We start from the raw sequence: 19,728 nt of genomic DNA on the forward strand, positions 1-19,728 counted from the left end.
TAAATGTATATTTGTTATAGCGCATCCATATTGTGTGTGTGTGTGTGTTGGTTGGTTGGTTGGTTTGTTTGTTTGTAACTCTCGTCCATTGAGGGGCACAAAGTCTTTTCACCTTTGGGTTATACTGCTACTACAGGAGGATGTAAGCCAACCCAGGATAACCCCCTTTTACGATCAGCCTACTGATGTAGCTGATGTTTGCGGCCTGGAATCCTGTTGCCCTCTGCTTCTGTCGTGTTTTCCTTAGCTCCGTCGGGTGTGATGGGCGTCCCCAACCTTTTGGCTGAGGTTTTTACTGCAGTCCTGAATGACTTTATATCCCAAATCGCCCAGTTATATGCTGACAACAGAGGCTGCACGTGTATTTCCCAGCCAAGTCCGAGATAAGATGAGAGAAAAGGTAACCGCTCAAGAGAACCAGAGAATCAGTCTCCTGGGATCCGAACCAAGGGTGCAGGCGATGCAATCAGAATGCAAATTTGAAAAAAAAGAAAGGGCTGGGACAGCCGCACTCCAAAAAACTTGTTCCTTTAATAAAATATGGTTTACAAAATTACATGCCACGGCCAAAAACAGAACAAAAAAGCTGACGCGTTTCGCACTGTATCTCAGTGCTTATTCATGAATAAGCACTGAGATACAGTGCGAAACGCGTCAACTTTTTTTTCTGTTTTTGCCCGTGGCATGTAATTTTGTGATCCATATTTTATTAAAGGAACAAGTTTTTTTGGAGTGTGGCTGTCCCAGCCCTTTCTTTTATTCATATTTCCCAGCCAAGTTGAGAAGATGCCTACTTTGATGTTTGTACATGTCCTCATTGACATAGCAAATTGTAGTTCAACTTTCTCGTGCTTTCTTTTTGCAATTCCAGCATTGTAAAATCATACTAGCTCTAGTAGTAGTAGTTCAAATAGAACCTAATAGTAGTATGATTGGAGACTGGAGAGCTGTGTTTTTTTGCCATTTGTCTCTTATAGTTTCCACATTTTGTCTCTCATAGTTGAGGTATACCTATGATGACAATTACAGGCCTCTCATCTTTGTAAGTGGGAGAACTTGCACAATTGGTGGCTGACTAAATACTTTTTTGCCCCACTGTATGTACTGTGCAGTCACAATACTAATGTGTGTGTGTGTGTTAGAGAGATATATAAAATTTCCACTTATTTGCACCCCCTCTTTAACATTTGTCACTTTTTGGGGCGGGGGGGGGGGGTGGAGGGTTCCTGGAGAACCTCTTTAAAGCAGGGGTTCACCCAACAAAAAAAAAAAATTTTAACATTACATTCAGGCGAGTTGTGATAATGACATTAGGCTGTTTTTTTTTTTTTTTTTTTTAAACCCCTTGCCGTACATACCGTTTTATAGATATATGTTCGACCGGCGCATACAGTGCGTCACGAGTTGCCGAAAGAAGCCGGACTGCGAGTCGGCTCTATACGGCGCCTGCGCACAGATGTTCGGCTTCTTTCGGTGATGCGCTGTATGCGCCGGTCGGAATCATGTCAATCAATTAGGAACGCCCAGTCCCACAGATTATACCCAAAAGCCGCGGTGAACATATATCTATAAAACGGTATGTACGGCAAGGATTTAAAAAAACAGCCTAATGTCATTATCACAACTCGCCTGAATGTAATGTTAAAAAAAAATTTTTTTGGGGGTGAACCCCCGCTTTGAGTACAGGGTTTCAAAGTTTACTTGATAGGACAGGCTCTCAGACTGTAATTTACCCCCCATGTGATTTATGTTCTGTTTTTTCTCTTTGTGGCGCAGTAAACGTACAGAATAAAGAGATTCCGCCAGTGCCAAGCTCTGCTACAAGAGGCCAGAAGAGGAAGGTCATGTTTTCAGATCATTTGAGTTCTCCGGAATCAAGAAGAACTTTGTGCCATAAACCGACTTGCAGTTTTGACACTCTCGCATCCTCCAGCCCTGTCCTACGACCTGTATTAAAGAAAACTTCCAGGAAGGGGTTTAGCAGCTCATGGGTGAGTGTCCATGCAAAACCACCACAAGCTACCAATTGAGTCACTTGCACCCATATTCTGATTTAGTTTTTCCAGCTGTTTCTGGTCAGATAGCTTTAAAAATCTTAACCAAATTTTATTACATTTCATGGCCAAAACAATTGTGGGCTCCTATCCAGTCATGCTTCGCCATAAGGCCCAAAGTTTGTGGACACCCCTTCAAATGTTGAGTTTGGGTGTTTGCAAGGAAGAGTACTGCTGATACTAAAGCATTTAACGGCACTTTAGACAATTGTGTATATTCCAGCCTTGTAGTGACGGCCCTTTTTTTGTTTAAATGTAACTGTTCTTGGCACAAACACAGCACTTGAGTATAAGCTGAGGGGGGCTTTTTCAGCACAAAAATGCGCTGAAAAACTCTGCTTATACTTATATAATATACAGTAACTGTTCTGCTTTATTATGACGCAATTGAAGGTTTTTATACACATGTTGACGTAGGTATCACATTAATATAACAATTGCACGTTTATTGTAACAAGGGGCGTAACATAGGCAGACTAATTCTAATCGGGACTCGAAAGAATGCAAAGATTTATGGAAAACATTATTAGTCCCATGTGCACTGCGGGGGCAGTGCGCAATACATACAAAATAGAATACAATTGTATACAGACAGGGCCGATCCTCCCTATAGGCTTACTATGCAGGCCGCTTAGGGCCCCCCAAATTACTAGAGGCCCCTGCCTGGTGAGAAGTCATTCGGCCCCGCTTCTCAACTCGATGGCTGCATGGGAGAAGAGGTAAGAAGTCCGCACCCCGCGCTTCTCACTTTAATGCAGCAGCAGAACACCCCTCCCCCCCCGTTTCTCAACTTTAATCTTCAATGTGACGTCAGCGTTCCCCAAACCACCCCCCCGCTTCTCAACTTTAATGTGACATTTTGCTAAGGTCTCCAGGGAGGTCAGGATCGGCACTGTATACAGAACTTACAAATTTCCTTTCCACAATCTAACTGGGTTGCTACATCTAATGGCTGCTTTTGCCTCTGTGTCCCCCATCCCCACAAGGTAGCTAAATGTGAAGATGCCTTCTTTAAACAAGGACTGTTCTGAGTATTTTTGTTATACACTGTAAAAGTAATATTTTAAAGTGTATGTAAACACTTGCAACAATGAACTTCTCTTATTTGTTCTCCTTGAATCTGTTTGACATTACATTGAATACATTTTATATCTGTTTCTGTTGATCTGGAAATTCAGTGCTGTTCTCTCAAACAAGGCTATTGGTCATTCCCAGTTTTACGTGTGTGAACTACAGAACATCACCTCCCCATGTTTTGAAGATGTGGAGGAAGTATTCTGCAGTCTTAACACACTTCCTGCTTTAAGTGACAACACTGCTACATCATAGATATAGTACAGTGTGAGCTTTGTCACCTTAGGACAGCAATGGTGTTACTGCTAGATTCACCAGGTCAAGCAAGGGAAAATAAGCCTGAAAAAAATCAAATGCAGCCATCACATCGAAGGATGTTGTTGGGTTTATATGCACTTTAAGGTTTGATTAGGAAATGGTAGACCTCTAAATGATCTGTTTTTGTTCCTCCTACAGGATGAAATAGAAGATCAGAGAGTGTGCTTTGCTGTGCCAGAGCTACCGGAGAATGGTGAGCAAACGCTTTATCTCCTGAATATGAATATTTATCATTACATTAAGGTTGTTATCTCTATTTTTTTTTTTTTTCTGTATTAGAAATACCTGATTCTATAAAGTCAAATAATGGTGCGTTCAACCTGTGAAGCCTAAACCTGTGCAAGAAATAATAATTGAATAACACACTACCGTCACTAACTAGTGCCGATGAATGACTTTATACAGTATGTGACATGGTACAAAACCTCACTAACGTGATGAAAATTTAAACGACAAATAACATTCTAAAAAGAAGACATGTGAAACGAGCCAAACAAATTTTAATATCTAAGACAAGCTCACTTCTGGGAGGGCGGGGGCAAGTTTTATTATGTGCCATGCAGCAAAACTCCAGTGATATGTTCCCCACCACTAGGTGAATTGCCTGCTCATCTCAGGGTGGAGACCCCACGGGTCAAGTCACCCCTTAGGGCCCAATCACACCTGAGCGTTTTCAGCCTGTAAAAGTTCCAAAACACCCAACAAGCAAAATCCCATTCATTTAAATGACCCCTGTCCACATCTGAACGTTCTGTTGTTCGAAGCAAAACCTCTAAAGCTCCAAAAAGTACATAAGCTAATTTTTTTACCTTTTTTTTTTTTGACCTGTACAAAAAGCGCTAAAAATATGCGACTTTCCACCTGAAAATGATACTCGGTGTGAATGTAGCCTTAAGTATAAAATCTCCCAAGATCATAAGAACCACCACCTGTAGGTGAATTGCCTGCTCGTCTTAGAGGGGAGACCCCACGGGTCAAGGCATGCCTTAAGTATAAAGATCTTCCAAGCTCGTAAGAAAACACGCACTGTATCCAGGATCGCCTGAAGTCCTCGTAGCCTACAGTGGAATCTGCTCCTTATATTGCTCATACTTCTACTGTGAGACCCCTTTCACACTGAGGAGCTTTGCAGGTGCTATAACGAAAAAAATAGCACCTGCAAAGCGCCCTGAAAGAGCGGCTCCATTCACTTCAGTGTGAAAGCCCTCAGGAGCGGTGCGCTGGCAGGGTGGTAAAAGTCCTGCTAGCCGCATCTTTGAGGCACTGTAGGAGTGGTGAATACACTGCTCCTAAAGTGCCCCTGCCCATTGAAATTAATGGGCTTTGCCATCGGTTTTAACCCTTTTTCGGACACTAGCAGGGGTTAAAAGCACCCCGCTAGCGGCCGAATATCGCTGATAAAAGTAGTGGCGCTTTACCGCCAATGCCCCCACTGCCCCAGTGTGAAAGGGGCCTAAGTATCAGGTGTCTGTTTTTGCAATCATCTTCCAGAGATGCTGACTTATTCTTTTGAAGAAGACTTTCTGTGCAGGACATCACTCTGCCAGCTACCCCTGTGGCTCTGCAGTATCTGGATTAGTTAATTTGTGCACATCAAAACCCACACTTTGAATCTATCAAGGATGTTTCCACACTTACCCACTGGGTAGAGTTTCTTGTTGCCATACCTCTGCAAGTTAAATGTCAGAGCTGGCAGCCTTATCCTGTAAGGCAGTAGTCATCAACCTTGTCCTCAGGGCCCACTAACAGGCCAGGTTTGCAAGATAACTGAAATACATCACAGGTGATATTATTTGCTGCTCAGTGATTGCAGTATTCTAGTCTACATCTCCCCAAGGTAATACATAAAACCTGGCCTGTTAGTGGGCCCTGAGGACTGGGTTGATGACCACTGCTGTAAGGAACCTCTTACAGTTCTTGGACAAGGCAGTGTTGAGGCCCAAAGCCTCCTTCCTACTTGAGGTAGTCTTGAACTTTTATCTCAGCCAGGACATCGTTCTTCCATTCCTCTGCCAGCTCCAGTTCATCAGATCTCCCTCCATTGCCAAGATGTGCTTTTGTTCTGTGAGAGTCTTATGTCGCAGACACTGCTTCCTTCAGAGACTTTGCTGTTCCTGATTGTTCCCATAAGGGTGGACTGGCTTTTCATTTCACCATTTCTTAGTGACTCGGATCAGTATTCAAGCTCATGATCTTAAGGAGCTAATGCCACTCTTTCCCATCCAAGCACACATACTGCTACTGGTCATTGGGTGCATCCTTGGTTCAGGCCACTTGTTTCTTAGTTTTGCAAAACAGCCACCTGGTCTTTACCTTTTCTGTCTGTGTGTGTGTGTGTGTGTGTGTGTGTGTGTGTGTGTTTTCTTTTTTTGTGAACTTGTTGGTGTTTCTCTTTCGTTCATAGACGGACACAGCCTTCATTGACCTTAGGGTTATGCTTCTTCCTACCAGGAGATTTAGGCAGAATTCTACAGCACTTAAGGTGTTAAAAACTTTCCTTCATGCCGCTCCTCCCAGGGGGCGTGGCTCCCCCAGGCATAACCCCCACTCTGCTCTAGCAGCTTCAGTTTGTTTCTGCCTAACCGTCAGGAGAGTCAGGCTCTCTCTGGAGTCCTGGACTCTGGAGTTTTTTCTTGCAAATTTTTTTGCATTTTGCAAGTTTTTTCCTCGCTTTTTTATTTTATTATTTTTGAATCCTGCGATTCTTCTATCAACAGCCGACTGGGTGACAGGCTGGGTCCTCGACCCTTGTAGTCCCCCCAGGTTCGGCCTTCGAGCGTGTGCCGGCCCTCAGCTCCGCTTTGGGACGTCCACGACAGGCCCCATTGCTCCAGGGGCGGCCGGGGAACTTCGGTTCTAGGGCACACATATGACCGGTCTCTATGGCCTTGTCACAGTGTGTCTGGCTGACAACCATGCCGTTCGCGGACGTTGGTCTGTCTGGGATACCTCCAGCCGGGTAGTCGCAGGACAGGTAAGTAGTGGCCCCTTACTCAGGTAAGTGGTCTGGCTGGAATGTTTTCCCTTGGGAGGTCGACTGAGGGTTTTTCCCTGCTTTCCTCTCTCCCTTATTCCTCTCACTCCTTACCCCTTTGGGTGATGGCTGTGCAGGGTTTTTTTTTCTCTGGGGCTCATATTTTTTCACTCGGGTATGGCTGGGGCTGTTCTGTGTCACTGCAGGGGACTGTGGTGGACATTCTGGGCATTTTTGTGTGTGCTGTTTTGGTGTACTGTCATTTTTGGGTACACTGTCTTTTTAAAACTGCGCAACGGCGGCCATTTTGCCGGAGCCGCGCTTGTATTATTCGGCGGCCATTTTCTTGTGGCCGGCGCCGTTTTCAGCACTAGTTCGGCCTCTAGTGGCCGTTTCGGCGGGGAAAAAAGACCGCGAATCATCTGAGGGGACAGACGCAGCGCTGCAGCTTCTCCTCAGCACACACTTGCCTTCACAGACCGCGCTGTACCAGAGGGTGGTGAGTCTCAGGGGGCCCCATACTGTGCTCTAGCGGCCGGGAGGTGACCTGTGGGGGACTTTTTTCCTGCCCTTGGCAGTAGGGGTGAAATGGCAACGGCAATATGGAGCCTGAATCAGACCCCTCATACCTTACAATGCCGGGATTAACCCTTAGCGCCCCTTCCCCTGCCACATCTGTTGAGTCGGTGTCGGCTGTCCTGGAGTCTTTTTTCTCACCAGGTTTGAAGCAGCCAGTGCTCGGTTGGGGGGTAAAAAAGCGCCCCCCCCGGAGGCTGTTTCTGGGGATATCTCTGACGCAGAATCTGATAACGCTGTTGCTGCTTCTGGTTCTGTCATGTCAGAGGATGCGGGCTTAACCCACATGGACAGCAAGGATGACTCTGCTGCGGAGTCTGCTGATAAGGAATTTGTTGGAGCTCTTATTACTGCGGTGCGTGAGACTCTTCATTTAGAGGATGTGGCGGAGACACCAGCGGTGTCAGTCCCTTTTGGATTCCGCAAACCACCGCGTACCGCTAAGGTATTCCCCTGTGTTCCTTATTTAGACAATATGTTGTATAAGGAATGGGATACACCGCAAAAGGTTTTTACGGTTCCTAAAAGCTTTGCTACCCGTTACCCCCTGGAGGAGGACTTTTTAAAAAAGTGGGTCACTCCTCCGTCGGTGGACCCTCCTGTGTCCAGACTGAGTAAGGCTACTACGTTGCCTGCTTTCAAGGACCCCGCTGATAGGAGAGTGGAGGCCGTGGCCCGCTCCCTGTTCTCGGTGGTGGGTTCGGTGGTAAGGCCGGCTCTGGCCGGAGCCCTGGTTGCTCAGACGCTAACTGAAAGGGCGAAGCTCCTGCTGCAGGATCTGGAGGTCCAGGGTGCTTCCGAGTCCTCTAGGGACCTGGCTGAACAGTTGATTCAGGGTCAGAAGTTTCTCTGCGAGGCGGATATGGATTAGATTCCTTTGCTTTCCAGGGCTTCTGTCTACGCAGTGGTTCTGCGCCGCCTTATATGGCTGAAGTGCTGGTCGGCTGACCAGTCCTCAAAAAAGGCCTTGGTAGATTTGCCCTTTAAGGGCGGACGGCTTTTGGGGGCATCCCTGGATGACATCATTAAGGATGCCACTGGAGGTAAGAGCACCTTGCTCCCTCAGTCGGGGAAGGGTAGGGAACCTCGCCGCAAGCAAGGTCCTACTTTTACTACCCCTAAGCGTTTTTTTCGTGCACCAGCGCGGCTGGAAAAGGTCCGCAAGGTGAAAAAAGCCCTTGCTGCCGGGCGTAAGCGCCCCTGGTTCAAAAAACCGAACAAGCCTGCGGACAAGCCTGCTTCCGCATGAAGGTCTGCCCCCGCCCGGGTCTCGGGTGGGGGGACGGCTTCACGACTTCGTGGATCGGTGGAATTCTCTTCTATCCGACCGTTGGGTTTGCGAGGTGGTCGCCTCGGGGTACAAGATAGAGTTCATTTCTTGTCCCCCAAACAGATTTTTTCCATCCAACCTCCAGCTTCCTCCGGATCGTCGGCTAGCCCTGTCCGGGGCTGTCCAGGATCTTCTGGACAGGGGGGTGGTTGTGCCGGTCCCCTCGCTGGAACGGTTTTGGGGGTTCTACTCCAATCTGTTCGTGGTCCCCAAGAAGGGAGGGGTTCGCCCTATCCTGGACCTAAAGGCCCTCAACTCCTTTGTCAAGGTGCAGCGATTCAGGATGGAGTCGGTCCGTCTATCATAGCGTCCCTCCACCAGGGGGACTTCATGTCGTCCTTAGACATCATGGACGCATACCTGCATGTTCCCGTTTGCACAAGCCAACAAAGGTATCTGCGATTTGCGATCGGGGAGGACCACTATCAATTCGTGGCCCTCCCGTTCGGGCTGGCGTCGGCACCACGGGTGTTCACCAAGGTGCTCGCCCCGATCCTGGCCTTGCTACGGCAGCGAGGGATCGATATCGTGGGATACCTGGACGACCTTCTCCTGAGAGCTTCTTCAGGCTCAGAGTTAGAGGAGGACGTGTCCATCACGTGTCGGACTCTGCAGGAGTTTGGCTGGTTTCTGAATCTCAGAAAATCAGTGTTGGTTCCGTCCCAGAGGCTGGAACACCTGGGGCTGGTTTTGGATTCGGGGGAGACAAAAGTGTTCCTCCCATCGAAAAAACTGCTGACCCTGCAATCTGCAGTGAGACAGTTGTTGACCCAGAAGTGGTCATCTCTTCGCTTCTGCATGCGGGTTCTGGGTCTGATGGTGGCCTCCTTCGAGGCGGTTCCGTATGCCCAATTCCACACCAGGGTACTACAGAAGGAGATTCTGTCACGATGGGACAGGGTCCCATCTTCTCTGGATCGCCAGATTCGGTTGAGCCATCTGGCCAAGTCTTCCCTGGCATGGTGGCTGACGTCTCCGGTGCTTCGGTCCGGGAAGTCTTTTCTTCCGTGCCGCTGGACAGTGGTCACGACGGATGCCAGCCTCTTCGGCTGGGGGGGCGTCTGGGGCACCCAGTCAGCCCAGGGGCGCTGGACTCGGGAGGAGTCCCGCCTGCCGATCAATATCCTGGAGCTCCGAGCAATCAAGCTGTGCCTTGTCAGGTGGTCCCTGGAGCTACAGGGTCGTCCTGTCAGGATCCAGTCCGACAACGCCACGGCCGCGTACTTCAATCATCAGGGCGGCACAAGGAGCTCGGCCGCGGCGACGGAGGTCGCTCACATACTTCGGTGGGCCGAAAGGTCCGTTCCGGCCCTGTCGGCGGTATACATTCCGGGAGTTCTGAATTGGCAAGCCGACTTCCTAAGTCGCATGACTCTGGATCAAGGGGAGTGGTCTCTCCACCCGGAGGTGTTTCAGGTCCTGTGCCAAAAATGGGGCACTCCAGACGTGGACCTTCTGGCGTCCCGTCTCAATCGGAAGGTACCACGGTTTGTGGCCAGGTCAAAGGACCCGTGGGCAGACGCGTCAGACGCGTTAGTGGCTCCCTGGGGTCAATATCACCTGATTTACGCCTTCCCTCCTCTAAGGCTCCTACCCCGCCTGCTGCGCAGGGTGGAAGCCGAAGGGATTCCAGCGATCCTGATCGCCCCAGATTGGCCGCGTCGCTCTTGGTACGCGGACCTGGTACGTCTGGTGGCAGACGCCCCCTGGCGTCTGCCTCTGAGGGAAGATCTCCTGTCTCAGGGCCCGATCTTCCATCCTGCTTTACGGTCACTGGCTTTAACGGCGTGGCTGTTGAGAACCAGGTACTGAAGGACCGGGGCCTGTCGGGCCCGGTGATATCTACCATGCTGCGTGCACGGAAGTCCACTTCTCGAAAGATTTACCATCGTACAGGGAAAGCATACATCTCTATGTGCGAGGAGATGAAGTGGCACCCCCGTACTTACGTGGTGTCCCGGATCCTGCTGTTCCTACAGCGGGGAGTGGACCAGGCTCTTGCCTTGAGCACGATCAAGAGTCAGATTTCTGCTCTGGCTGTTTATTTTCAGCGTCCCTTGGCAGCGAATTCTTTGGTTCGCACGTTTGTGCAGGGGGTCCGGCATGTGGCCCCCCCGGTGCGCCCTCCGCTACCTTCTTGGGACTTGAATTTGGTCCTCTCGGCGCTTCAGCGTGCCCCCTTTGAGGACATTCGGGAGATCCCTTTGCTGACCTTGTCGCAGAAGGTGGTCTTTCTGGTAGCTATTACCTCTATCAGACGAGTGTCTGAACTGGCGGCCTTGTCTTGCAAGGCCCCCTACTTGGTCATCCATCAGGATAAGGCGGTGCTGCGCCCGCAGCCCTCTTTTCTTCCGAAGGTCGTTTCGGCCTTTCATATTAACGAGGACATTGTGGTTCCATCATTATGTCCTCAGCCGAAGAACCCGAAGGAAGCCATTTTACATTCTCTGGATGTGGTTCGGGCCCTTCGAGTTTACTTGTCGGCGACAGCTCAGTTCCGGAAGTCGGACTCGCTGTTCGTGTCTGTGTCCGGTCCCAGTAAGGGCCTGGCAGTCTCGTCGGCCACCATTTCCAGGTGGATCCGACAGGTTGTGCTTCAGGCCTACGCCCTGAAGGGGCGGGCGCCTCCCTTTCGGGTCACGGCGCATTCGACCAGGACGATCGGGGCCTCCTGGGCTTTCCGACACCAAGCCTCTGTGTTACAGGTGTGTAAGGCTGCGACCTGGTCGTCGGTCCACACTTTTTCAAAGTTTTATGAGTTGGATGTGAGTGCATCTTCTGATGCCTCCTTCGGCCGCAGGGTGTTACAGGCGGCAGTTTAAGGTTGGAGTTCCTCCGTTGAGTAACTCCGGTTTTGTTTGGGGTGTAACCTGTTTTTGCTGTGTTATTTTCCCACCCCTCGAATTTTTTTGACACTGCTTGGGGACGTCCCTAAGGTCAATGAAGGCTGTGTCCGTCTATGAACGAAAGAGAAAAAAGGATTTTTGTACTCACCGTAAAATCCATTTCTCTGAGTTCATAGACGGACACAGCACCCACCCCTCCTTGGTTTGTACTGCTTGTTACGAACTGAAGCTGCTAGAGCAGAGTGGGGGTTATGCCTGGGGGAGCCACGCCCCCTGGGAGGAGCGGCATGAAGGAAAGTTTTTAACACCTTAAGTGCTGTAGAATTCTGCCTAAATCTCCTGGTAGGAAGAAGCATAACCCTAAGGTCAATGAAGGCTGTGTCCGTCTATGAACTCAGAGAAATGGATTTTACGGTGAGTACAAAAATCCTTTTTTTTTGCTTGCCCATAGCTGGACTGCTTTTGGATGTCCTCACAGTATATAACTTCTTATATCCCTCAATAGGCTATAGAGAAAATAGGATTTTTTTACATGCTAATTTTGGCAGCAAATTTCGGTTTAGTATTTTTAGTCGACTAAAATCTAATGGTTGTAGTTAAATGTAATGCATTTCTCTACAACTTCCAAACTCATATACTGCTGAAGAAAAAAAAATAGAATAGGTTCTTATTTAGGTTTGAACATTCACTACAGACCGTTTTAATTTTGACGTCAAATTTCAGTTTAGTTTGTCATACTCTTTTGATTAACATGGCATATTAGTTTTAGTCATAATTTAATAGACTACAATATTATTAATTTAGTCAACGAAAATGTTTTAGTCGACTAACACGGATTTGTGGGGCACTGCTCAGTGTTTGCAATCTTTCTTAGTATTGCTTGCTACAAAACTGAGGCATGCTTGAGTAGATAGGGGGTTATTTGGTGATCTATTGAATCATGCAGATCGTCGGATAATGACTCCTATCTGCGCATGCACAGTACGTAACCTCACACCAGCTTATCTGGTGTGACGTCAACACTGCATGCGCAGATTGTCAGAACCATTATCCGACGATCAGCAAAGCACGTGTGATCCAACGAGCATAGCTGTGCCACAAAGGCAGTTTGCCTCTCATCAGCCAAGGGGAGCGGCTGAGCTTGTGTTCCTATTGGTGGTTGGGTGAAGAGGTTTTGTTGGGTGGGTAGGAATGCAGGCGGTAGGGTAGTGTTGTCCCCGTTTACCATTATACAGCTTTTGGGTCACTCTGTAATCCTCGGCGTCCGGTGTCCTGACGATTTTGCTGATTGTCAGATAATGACTCAGAAGATCTGCACTATTCGACAGAACACCGGCTTAGAGTTTTTCTTTTGCCTGCGTATAATCTTCCAGTGGACAGCAGTATAACCTGATAGTGTAGGATTTCCCGTTCCCTCAATCAACTCCAAGAAATACATTTTATGTTGAGTACAAAAACCTTATTTTCCAACTAAAGAGATTGGCGAGAGATTGTAGACATTGATAGAACACTTAATTTGTTTGTACTTTTGTAAATGAGGTCTGGCATTGACAGAGATTTGATGTGCTTTGTATGTTTTTTTGCTTTTAGAGAACAAAACATTGTTCAAAAAAACGGTGAACGATTCTGTGAAGAAAAAGAAAAGTGTGACATTTGGAAAACAGCTGAGCCCAGAGCTATTTGATAAGTCACTTCCCGCAAACACACCTTTACGGAAAGGAAGTACACCATACCGCCAGCAAGAATCGGATACCGCCACACCAACTGCGCAAGAGGCCGTCCACCAAACCCCTAGTCAGCCATTCTTGCAGCCAGACTTTGACTGCCAAGATGAAGTGAGTGCAACAATGGGAATTGAGCTTGTTTGTTTTTTGTTTTTTTCCTACTGTGACCTGGAGACTGTTTCGATCCAGCATATCCCTCCAATAGAAGTCAGTGTATTGACCCCTTTTTGGTTATCCTTTTTCCTACCACTTTTCGGTTACAGCACTGCAGCTTTATTTAAAATCTAAAAGTACAAATAAGTGTCCGCATCAACAGACAAAATTGAGCTAAATCCACTACATCGGGTAATTCTCAGAGGAAAGACAGTACGTGTACCATAAAACAAGACCGCTGTATAGAAGGGCAGTCAATGTCCAGTTAATACAAAATAAAGGATGTATGCACCCCTTTGTACTTTCCTCTTGTAAGGCATTGGGTGGATGGCATATACAAGAGTGGCTACTAACCAAAACCACGTAAAAATGTACAATGATCCTTAGAGGAAGTAATCCCTGATGGGTGTTACTTCCTCTTTGTTTCCCTGCAGAGGTGAAGCATAATGGGCTACTATGCATTGCATAGTAGCCCATTATGTGACACTTACCTGCAGGAGAAGCCCGCAATGTCCCCATCTTCCTAGCGAGTATTCTTCACCCCTCTTCCTTCCAAGGCCCCCAAACTCCAGCTCTGTGAGTGTCCGGAGTCGTGTGACGCAAGCGCACAGGAGTCTCCACCCACGGCATGACCTGAGTTAGAAATGGCACAGCGTGCCCTTTCTAGCCCTGGCGCATGCGCAGAACAAATCGCTGATTTGCAAATATCTCCTAGACCGTGCAGGTCTGGGAGATATTTCAAGCACCTACAGGTAAGCCTTAAAGGGGTTGTAAAGGAAACATTTTTTCCCCCTAAATAGCTTCCTTTACCTTAGTGCAGTCCTCCTTCACTTACCTCATCCTTCCATTTTGCTTTTAAATGTCCTTATTTCTTCTGAGAACCCCTCACTTCCTGTTCTTCTGTCTGTAACTCCACACAGTAATGCAAGGCTTTCTCCCTGGTGTGGAGAAAGCCTCTTGAGGGGGCGAGCAGGAGTGTCAGGACGCCCACTAACACACAGCTCCTTTCTCAATCTGCAAAGTAGAGAGTGTCCTGACTTTTCTGCTCGCCCCCTCAAGAGGCTTTCTCCACACCAGGAAGAAAGCTTTGCATTACTGTGTGGAGTTACAGACAGAAGAACAGGAAGTGAGGATTTCTCAGAAGAAATAAGGACATTTAAAAGCAAAATGGAAGGATGAGGTAAGTAAAGGAAGCTATTTAGGGGAACATTTTTTTTTTTCCTTTTTACAACCCCTTTAATCCAGGCTTACCTGTAGGTTAAATTGGTTGTAAAGGGTTTACAACCACTTTAACATGGTAATAAATCATCATGCGTAGACCATATAAAAAGGAGTGAAAAAGGGAGAAAACGGATAAACCAGCTCAAGAAAAGGGGTAGAAGGAGGGAGAAAAAATAGGATATGTAAAGCTGTTGCTCCTGGCTTGGCACCCCACCTCCCATCTTGGCCCCCCATCTAGGTTTTGATAAGAGATTAAAGATCTCTTATCCAAGGGTTCTAGATTTTCTCAAATCTAGTGTATCCCTGAGGATACTAGCCAACTTTTGCGTGAAGCATTATCCAATAATTATTTTTTTTTTTATTTTTTTTTACCACATGCTTTTGCAATGGAAATTTAGGCCGGTAGAAGAATATGAGGGATCGGTTTAACTTTGGGATTGTGGTCAAATTGTTAAAGTACAAGTAAAGTATTGTTGTTATTATGTACCTACAGGTAAGCCTATAATAAGGCTTATCGTTGTTCTTATTTGTATTGTTATAAAACTTCAACAAAAATGATTGAAAGAGAATAAGGCTTACCTGTAGGTACTTTGAATATCTCCTAAACTTGCATGCAGCTGGTGACATCACTCTGAAGGCACAGCATACCCCATGCCGTCCCTTCAGAGCTCTGTGCATGCACAGCAGTGATGACATTGCGGCTTGGCTAGTCAGATGGCCAGAGCACGCAGACCCGGAAGGAAGACCCGGTTGAATTTGGAAGCCCTGTCAGCGGTGACAGCATGCCGCTGGAGGGCTTCGTTCTAAGGTAAGCATTTCATAATGTGATGCATACTAGCACATTATACCATAGTCTTGCAAGTATGTTTTATCATAAAGGCAGTGGTTTACTACCGCTTTAGAGTGCCATTTTGACAATTGGGAAGGAATTCTTGCTCCTTTTTATATAAATGATGCTTTTAAAGTGGATTTTTTTTTTTTTTTTTTGTCACAATGTGGAGAATACACTGCAGGTTCTCACATCTGCACCCGACTCGCACATTTTAGCTTGTATATCGCACTGCGAACACCTATGCGATTCTGGTGTGGACCAAAAAAAAGGTCCTGTGCGTGTTTGGTCCAAATGAAATGCAATTTCAGCCATACAGTTTGGCTGAAATCGCATCGCACAGACATCTCATGTGATCTGAACAGCGGTGCAAATCACATGCGATCTCGCACAGCGCACTAATGTGAACCAGCCCTAAGTTCATTCAGCCTTACTGGGTGTAAGTATAAACAGTGAGAAATCCACCCCTCCCCCACATCCTGGTAATATAAAGAATTGTTGCATCTGTGATCAGGTGACCTCAGACACGCCACATTGCAATAGGACAATAATAAAATCACTGGAGCTTCTACATCTCCCCTAATCACTTCCTCATCACACTGAACTGTGGATCACACCCCATATTATGAAAATTTCTAATCAAAACACAGGAAAGGCAGCCAATCCTGGGAGAGCTGGAGGGAAGGGGGATGTAAATTTTGAACTTTTTACACAGGCTGTGCCTCGGTCTCCAAGCTAGTGCACGAGATATGTAAATAACCTGTCACTCGAAGCAAGGGGGCGGAAAGGACTTCGGTTTTTCTCTGCAAGTCTTTTTATTTTCACTGGACAATAAAACGAGGATTGCTCAGAGCTGTATTAACTCTGTGGCAAGACTGGGCACAGATGATAGGAAATCTTATTCTCTACATCCACTTTAAGGACAACAGTATGTGCCATCTAGAAGATTAAAAGCTAGGATGTTTTGACCCTGGTGGCATCACCTACCTGCTTGGTTGCTCCCCTCTGGCAGTTGATGCATACTGCAAATCTGCACAATGTGACCTTTTTAAAACATGTTTGGTTTTTGTTTTCATCTGGGCTAAATTTTCTGTGTCTGACATTTTTTAAGTATTTACATTTTTTTTTCTGCTTTAGGAGGATACCTTCAAACCACTCTCCCTTAGTTTTGATATTGACTCTCCCACTCAAGACTCCAATATATCGTCACCAGGTATTCAAATTTTTTTTAGGGTTTTGCTCAAAAAGTGTTACTATAGTCCAATCGCCATGACATTTTACACATAACACCCAGCGGCGGATGTCATGGGAGACATGTCCGCTGACATCCGATCTGCCAAAATCAGACGGATGGCGATACGTCCCCATCCGTCCATATCGGATCGGGTGAGATCTGATGAAAACGGACATGCTGTCCGTTTTTCATCAGATCTCCCCGTAGGAGACGGCGGCGGAGCAGAGAGGGACTTGTCATCCGCTGGCTCAGTGGATAGATCTCCTGCTGAGCAGGTGCACTCCGTAGCGATGGAGTCTGCCTGTGTAGAAGAGGCCCTATACTTCAGTTTCCCTTTTTTAATGATTCAAAGCAATGGATTCCACAGGGAGCGGAATCCTGTTTCTGCCTGTGCTCCTGTGACAGTTTTCCCCTCTAGAGAAACTGTCACTGGTAGAGGAAGTGTGGAGAAATCTCTAATGGAACACCAGATAGCATTAAACACTACCCAAATCTAAAATAAAATGTCTGGCATGCTCTATATTCCTTAAAGCGGAGGGATAGCATGCTTTAAAATTGTCCACCAACAAATGTGTGTTGTTGGGTTATCCGATCGTGTGTACACAAGTCCGGACAAAACTCCAAAGTACAAACACGCATGATCAGAAGCAATGCTCACCATAACACAAAATTAGCAGAAGTTGCCCAAAGGGTGGTGCTAAAGAGCGGAAAAAACACATCGTTTCATGTGTGTTGGCCAACAATTCTTAGCTGTTTGTATGCAAGAAAAGTTCATGGCCAACACCCTTCGGACAAAAAGTCCTACTTTTGTCCGATGAAAATCCAATCGTGCGTACAAGGCTCTAGTCACAGGAAGGTTTCAACTAATATAAATCTGCCCTCCGAAAAAGCCTCACTAGAACCCACCAATCTTAACAACCCAAGACCCATCTCTCGTTTTTAAAAAAAAATAAAACGCCCAAAAGACTCGCAGGTAGTGGGGAAAGAAGGGAGGTCAATAAACGTTGGATCTGCAGAGTGGCTAAGGAATCTTGTGTACAGTGAATTTGTCACTAATTGGAGATTCAAGAAAAATGTATAAAGCCTTCCATTTTGTTTATGTCCAACTTTCTTGGTCTCCATGGCTGAGCTCTCTGGTTCGAATCTTGCCTATCTCGCTGCACCTTCAGTGTCGCAACTCAATTTCCTCCTCTCCATTTCCTCTTACCGTTGGGGTTCCCCATGGTTCTGTCCTTGGACCTTTATCTACTATTCTCGATCTACATGTCCTCCCTGGGTCAGCTGATAGCCTCCCATGGTTTCTGCTACCATTTTATATGCAGATGGCGCCCAAATCGATCTCTCTAACCCTCAGCTCACCCCATCAATCTCCTCACTTATCACTGATTTACTAACAGACATATCAGCCTGGATGTCGCACCACTTCCTCAAACTGACAACTATGAGTCCGTCCCCACATGCCAGGGTGCTAGGGGTAACCCTAGACACAACTGTCCTTTCAGGCCCACATCCAATCCCTGTCCAAATCATGCCGCCTTAACCTCCAACCCCTCTAGAATACGATACTTTTAACCAATGACACCACCAAGCTTCTAATTCACTCCCTGGATATCTCTCTCCTCGACTACTGCAACACCCTCTTCATTGGATTCATTTTACCTACACTATCCCTTAAAATGTACATAATGGATGCTGCTGCAAGACTCCTCCACCTTGCCAACCATTCAATGTCCTCTGCCAATCTATCCACTGGCTTCCACTTGCCCAACAAATAAAATTCGTAAATGCTCTCTAGCTCCCTTGTCACCTCCTCCCATTCTCTCCTCCGGGACTTCTACAGAGCTTCTTCCTTTGGAACGCCCTACCCCAATCTGTCCGACTGTCCCCTAATCTATCCATCTTTTAGATGATCCCTAAAAACACTTTTCTTTAACAGCTTGCCGACCAGCCGCCGTCGTTTTACGGCAGCAGGTCGGCTCCCCTGTGCGAGAGCCCGTAGCTATGTCGGCTCTCGCGCAGGCCACTAGGTACAATGTATGAACAGAAGATCAGTCCTTTCCCCTACAGTTGGAACACACCCAGGGAACATACTTAAAGCGGAGCTCCACCCTAAAGTGGAGTCACGCTGATCAGAACCCTCCCCCCCTCCGGTGTCACATTTGACACCTTTCAGGGGGGAGGGGGGTGCAGATACCTGTCTAAAGACAGGTATTTGCACCCACTTCCGGCCACACGCTACGGGCAAAAAACAGTTTTTTTTTACTTCCCGTCTGTCGCCCGTTGTGTGCTGGGAACACTCGGCTCCCAGCACACAGCGTGTGAGCCAATCGGCGGGCGCAGCGCGACTCGCGCATGCGCCGTAGGGAACTGGGCAGTGAAGCCGCAGCGCTTCACTTCCTGGTTCCCTCACTGAGGATGGCGGGGAGCAGCAGAGAGACAAGCGATCGCTCGTCCTCTGCTGCGATCAGCGCTGGACTTCAGGACAGGTAAGTGTCCTAATATTAAAAGTCAGCAGCTGCAGTATTTGTAGCTGCTGGCTTTTAATATTTTTTCCCCATGGCACATCCGCTTTAACCCCTTCCCCGTCCCTTAGTGTTAACCCCTTCCCTGCCAGTGGCATTTTTATAGTAATCTAATGCATTTTTATAGCACTGATCGCTATAAAAATGCCAATGGTCCCAAAAATGTGTCTGAAGTGTCCGCCATAATGTCGCAGTACCGAAAAAAAATTGCTGATCGCCGATATTACTAGTAAAATTTATAATTTTTATAAAAATACCCCCTATTTTGTAAACGCTATAACTTTTGCGCAAACCAATGAAACGCTTATTGAGTTTTTTTTTTTTTTTTTTTTTTTTTTTATGAAAAATATGTAGAAGAATACGTATCGGCCTAAACTGAGGGGAAAAAAAACGTTTTTTTTTTTTTTATATATATTTTTGGGGGATATTTATTACAGCAATAAGGGAAAAAATGCATTTTTTTCAAAATTGACGCTCTATTTTTGTTTATAGCACAAAAACTAAAAACCGCAGAGGTGATCAAATACCACCAAAAGAAAGCTCTATTTGTGGGGAAAAAAAGGACGCCAATTTTGTTTGGAAACCACGTCGCACACTTGTCAGTTAAAGCGACGCAGTGCCGAATCGCAAAAAGTGCTCTGGTCTTTGACCAGCAATATGGTCCGGGGGTTAAGTGGTTAAAGAAGCCTGCTTCTAACTAATACACTTACTAATACACTGTTAACTTTCTCCATCAGGTCATCCTCCACATTACTTTTTGTATCCATAGACCCTCAATCTTGTACCAAATTGTATTGTAACTGTAATGTCTGCCTTTGTTTTGTTGAGCGCTGTGCAAGCTAAGCTGTTGGCACTATATAAATCCTGTATATT

General features: G+C 46.8%; 1 protein-coding gene across 3 annotated transcripts in view; it reads left to right on the forward strand.

Moving 5' to 3' along the window:
• CDCA2 (cell division cycle associated 2) overlaps nt 1–19,728 on the forward strand; it is a 53,567-nt gene that overhangs the window by 22,007 nt on the left and 11,832 nt on the right. For all 3 annotated transcript variants that reach the window (XM_040346106.1, XM_040346105.1, XM_040346107.1), the window contains exons 7-10: nt 1,777–1,991; nt 3,585–3,639; nt 12,763–13,007; nt 16,237–16,312. In XM_040346106.1, coding sequence (XP_040202040.1) covers nt 1,777–1,991; nt 3,585–3,639; nt 12,763–13,007; nt 16,237–16,312 — 591 coding nt within the window. The remainder of the gene's footprint in view (nt 1–1,776; nt 1,992–3,584; nt 3,640–12,762; nt 13,008–16,236; nt 16,313–19,728) is intronic.

Source organism: Rana temporaria, chromosome 3, assembly GCF_905171775.1.
Source record: "Rana temporaria chromosome 3, aRanTem1.1, whole genome shotgun sequence".
In the NCBI taxonomy this organism is placed as follows: Eukaryota; Metazoa; Chordata; class Amphibia; order Anura; family Ranidae; genus Rana; species Rana temporaria.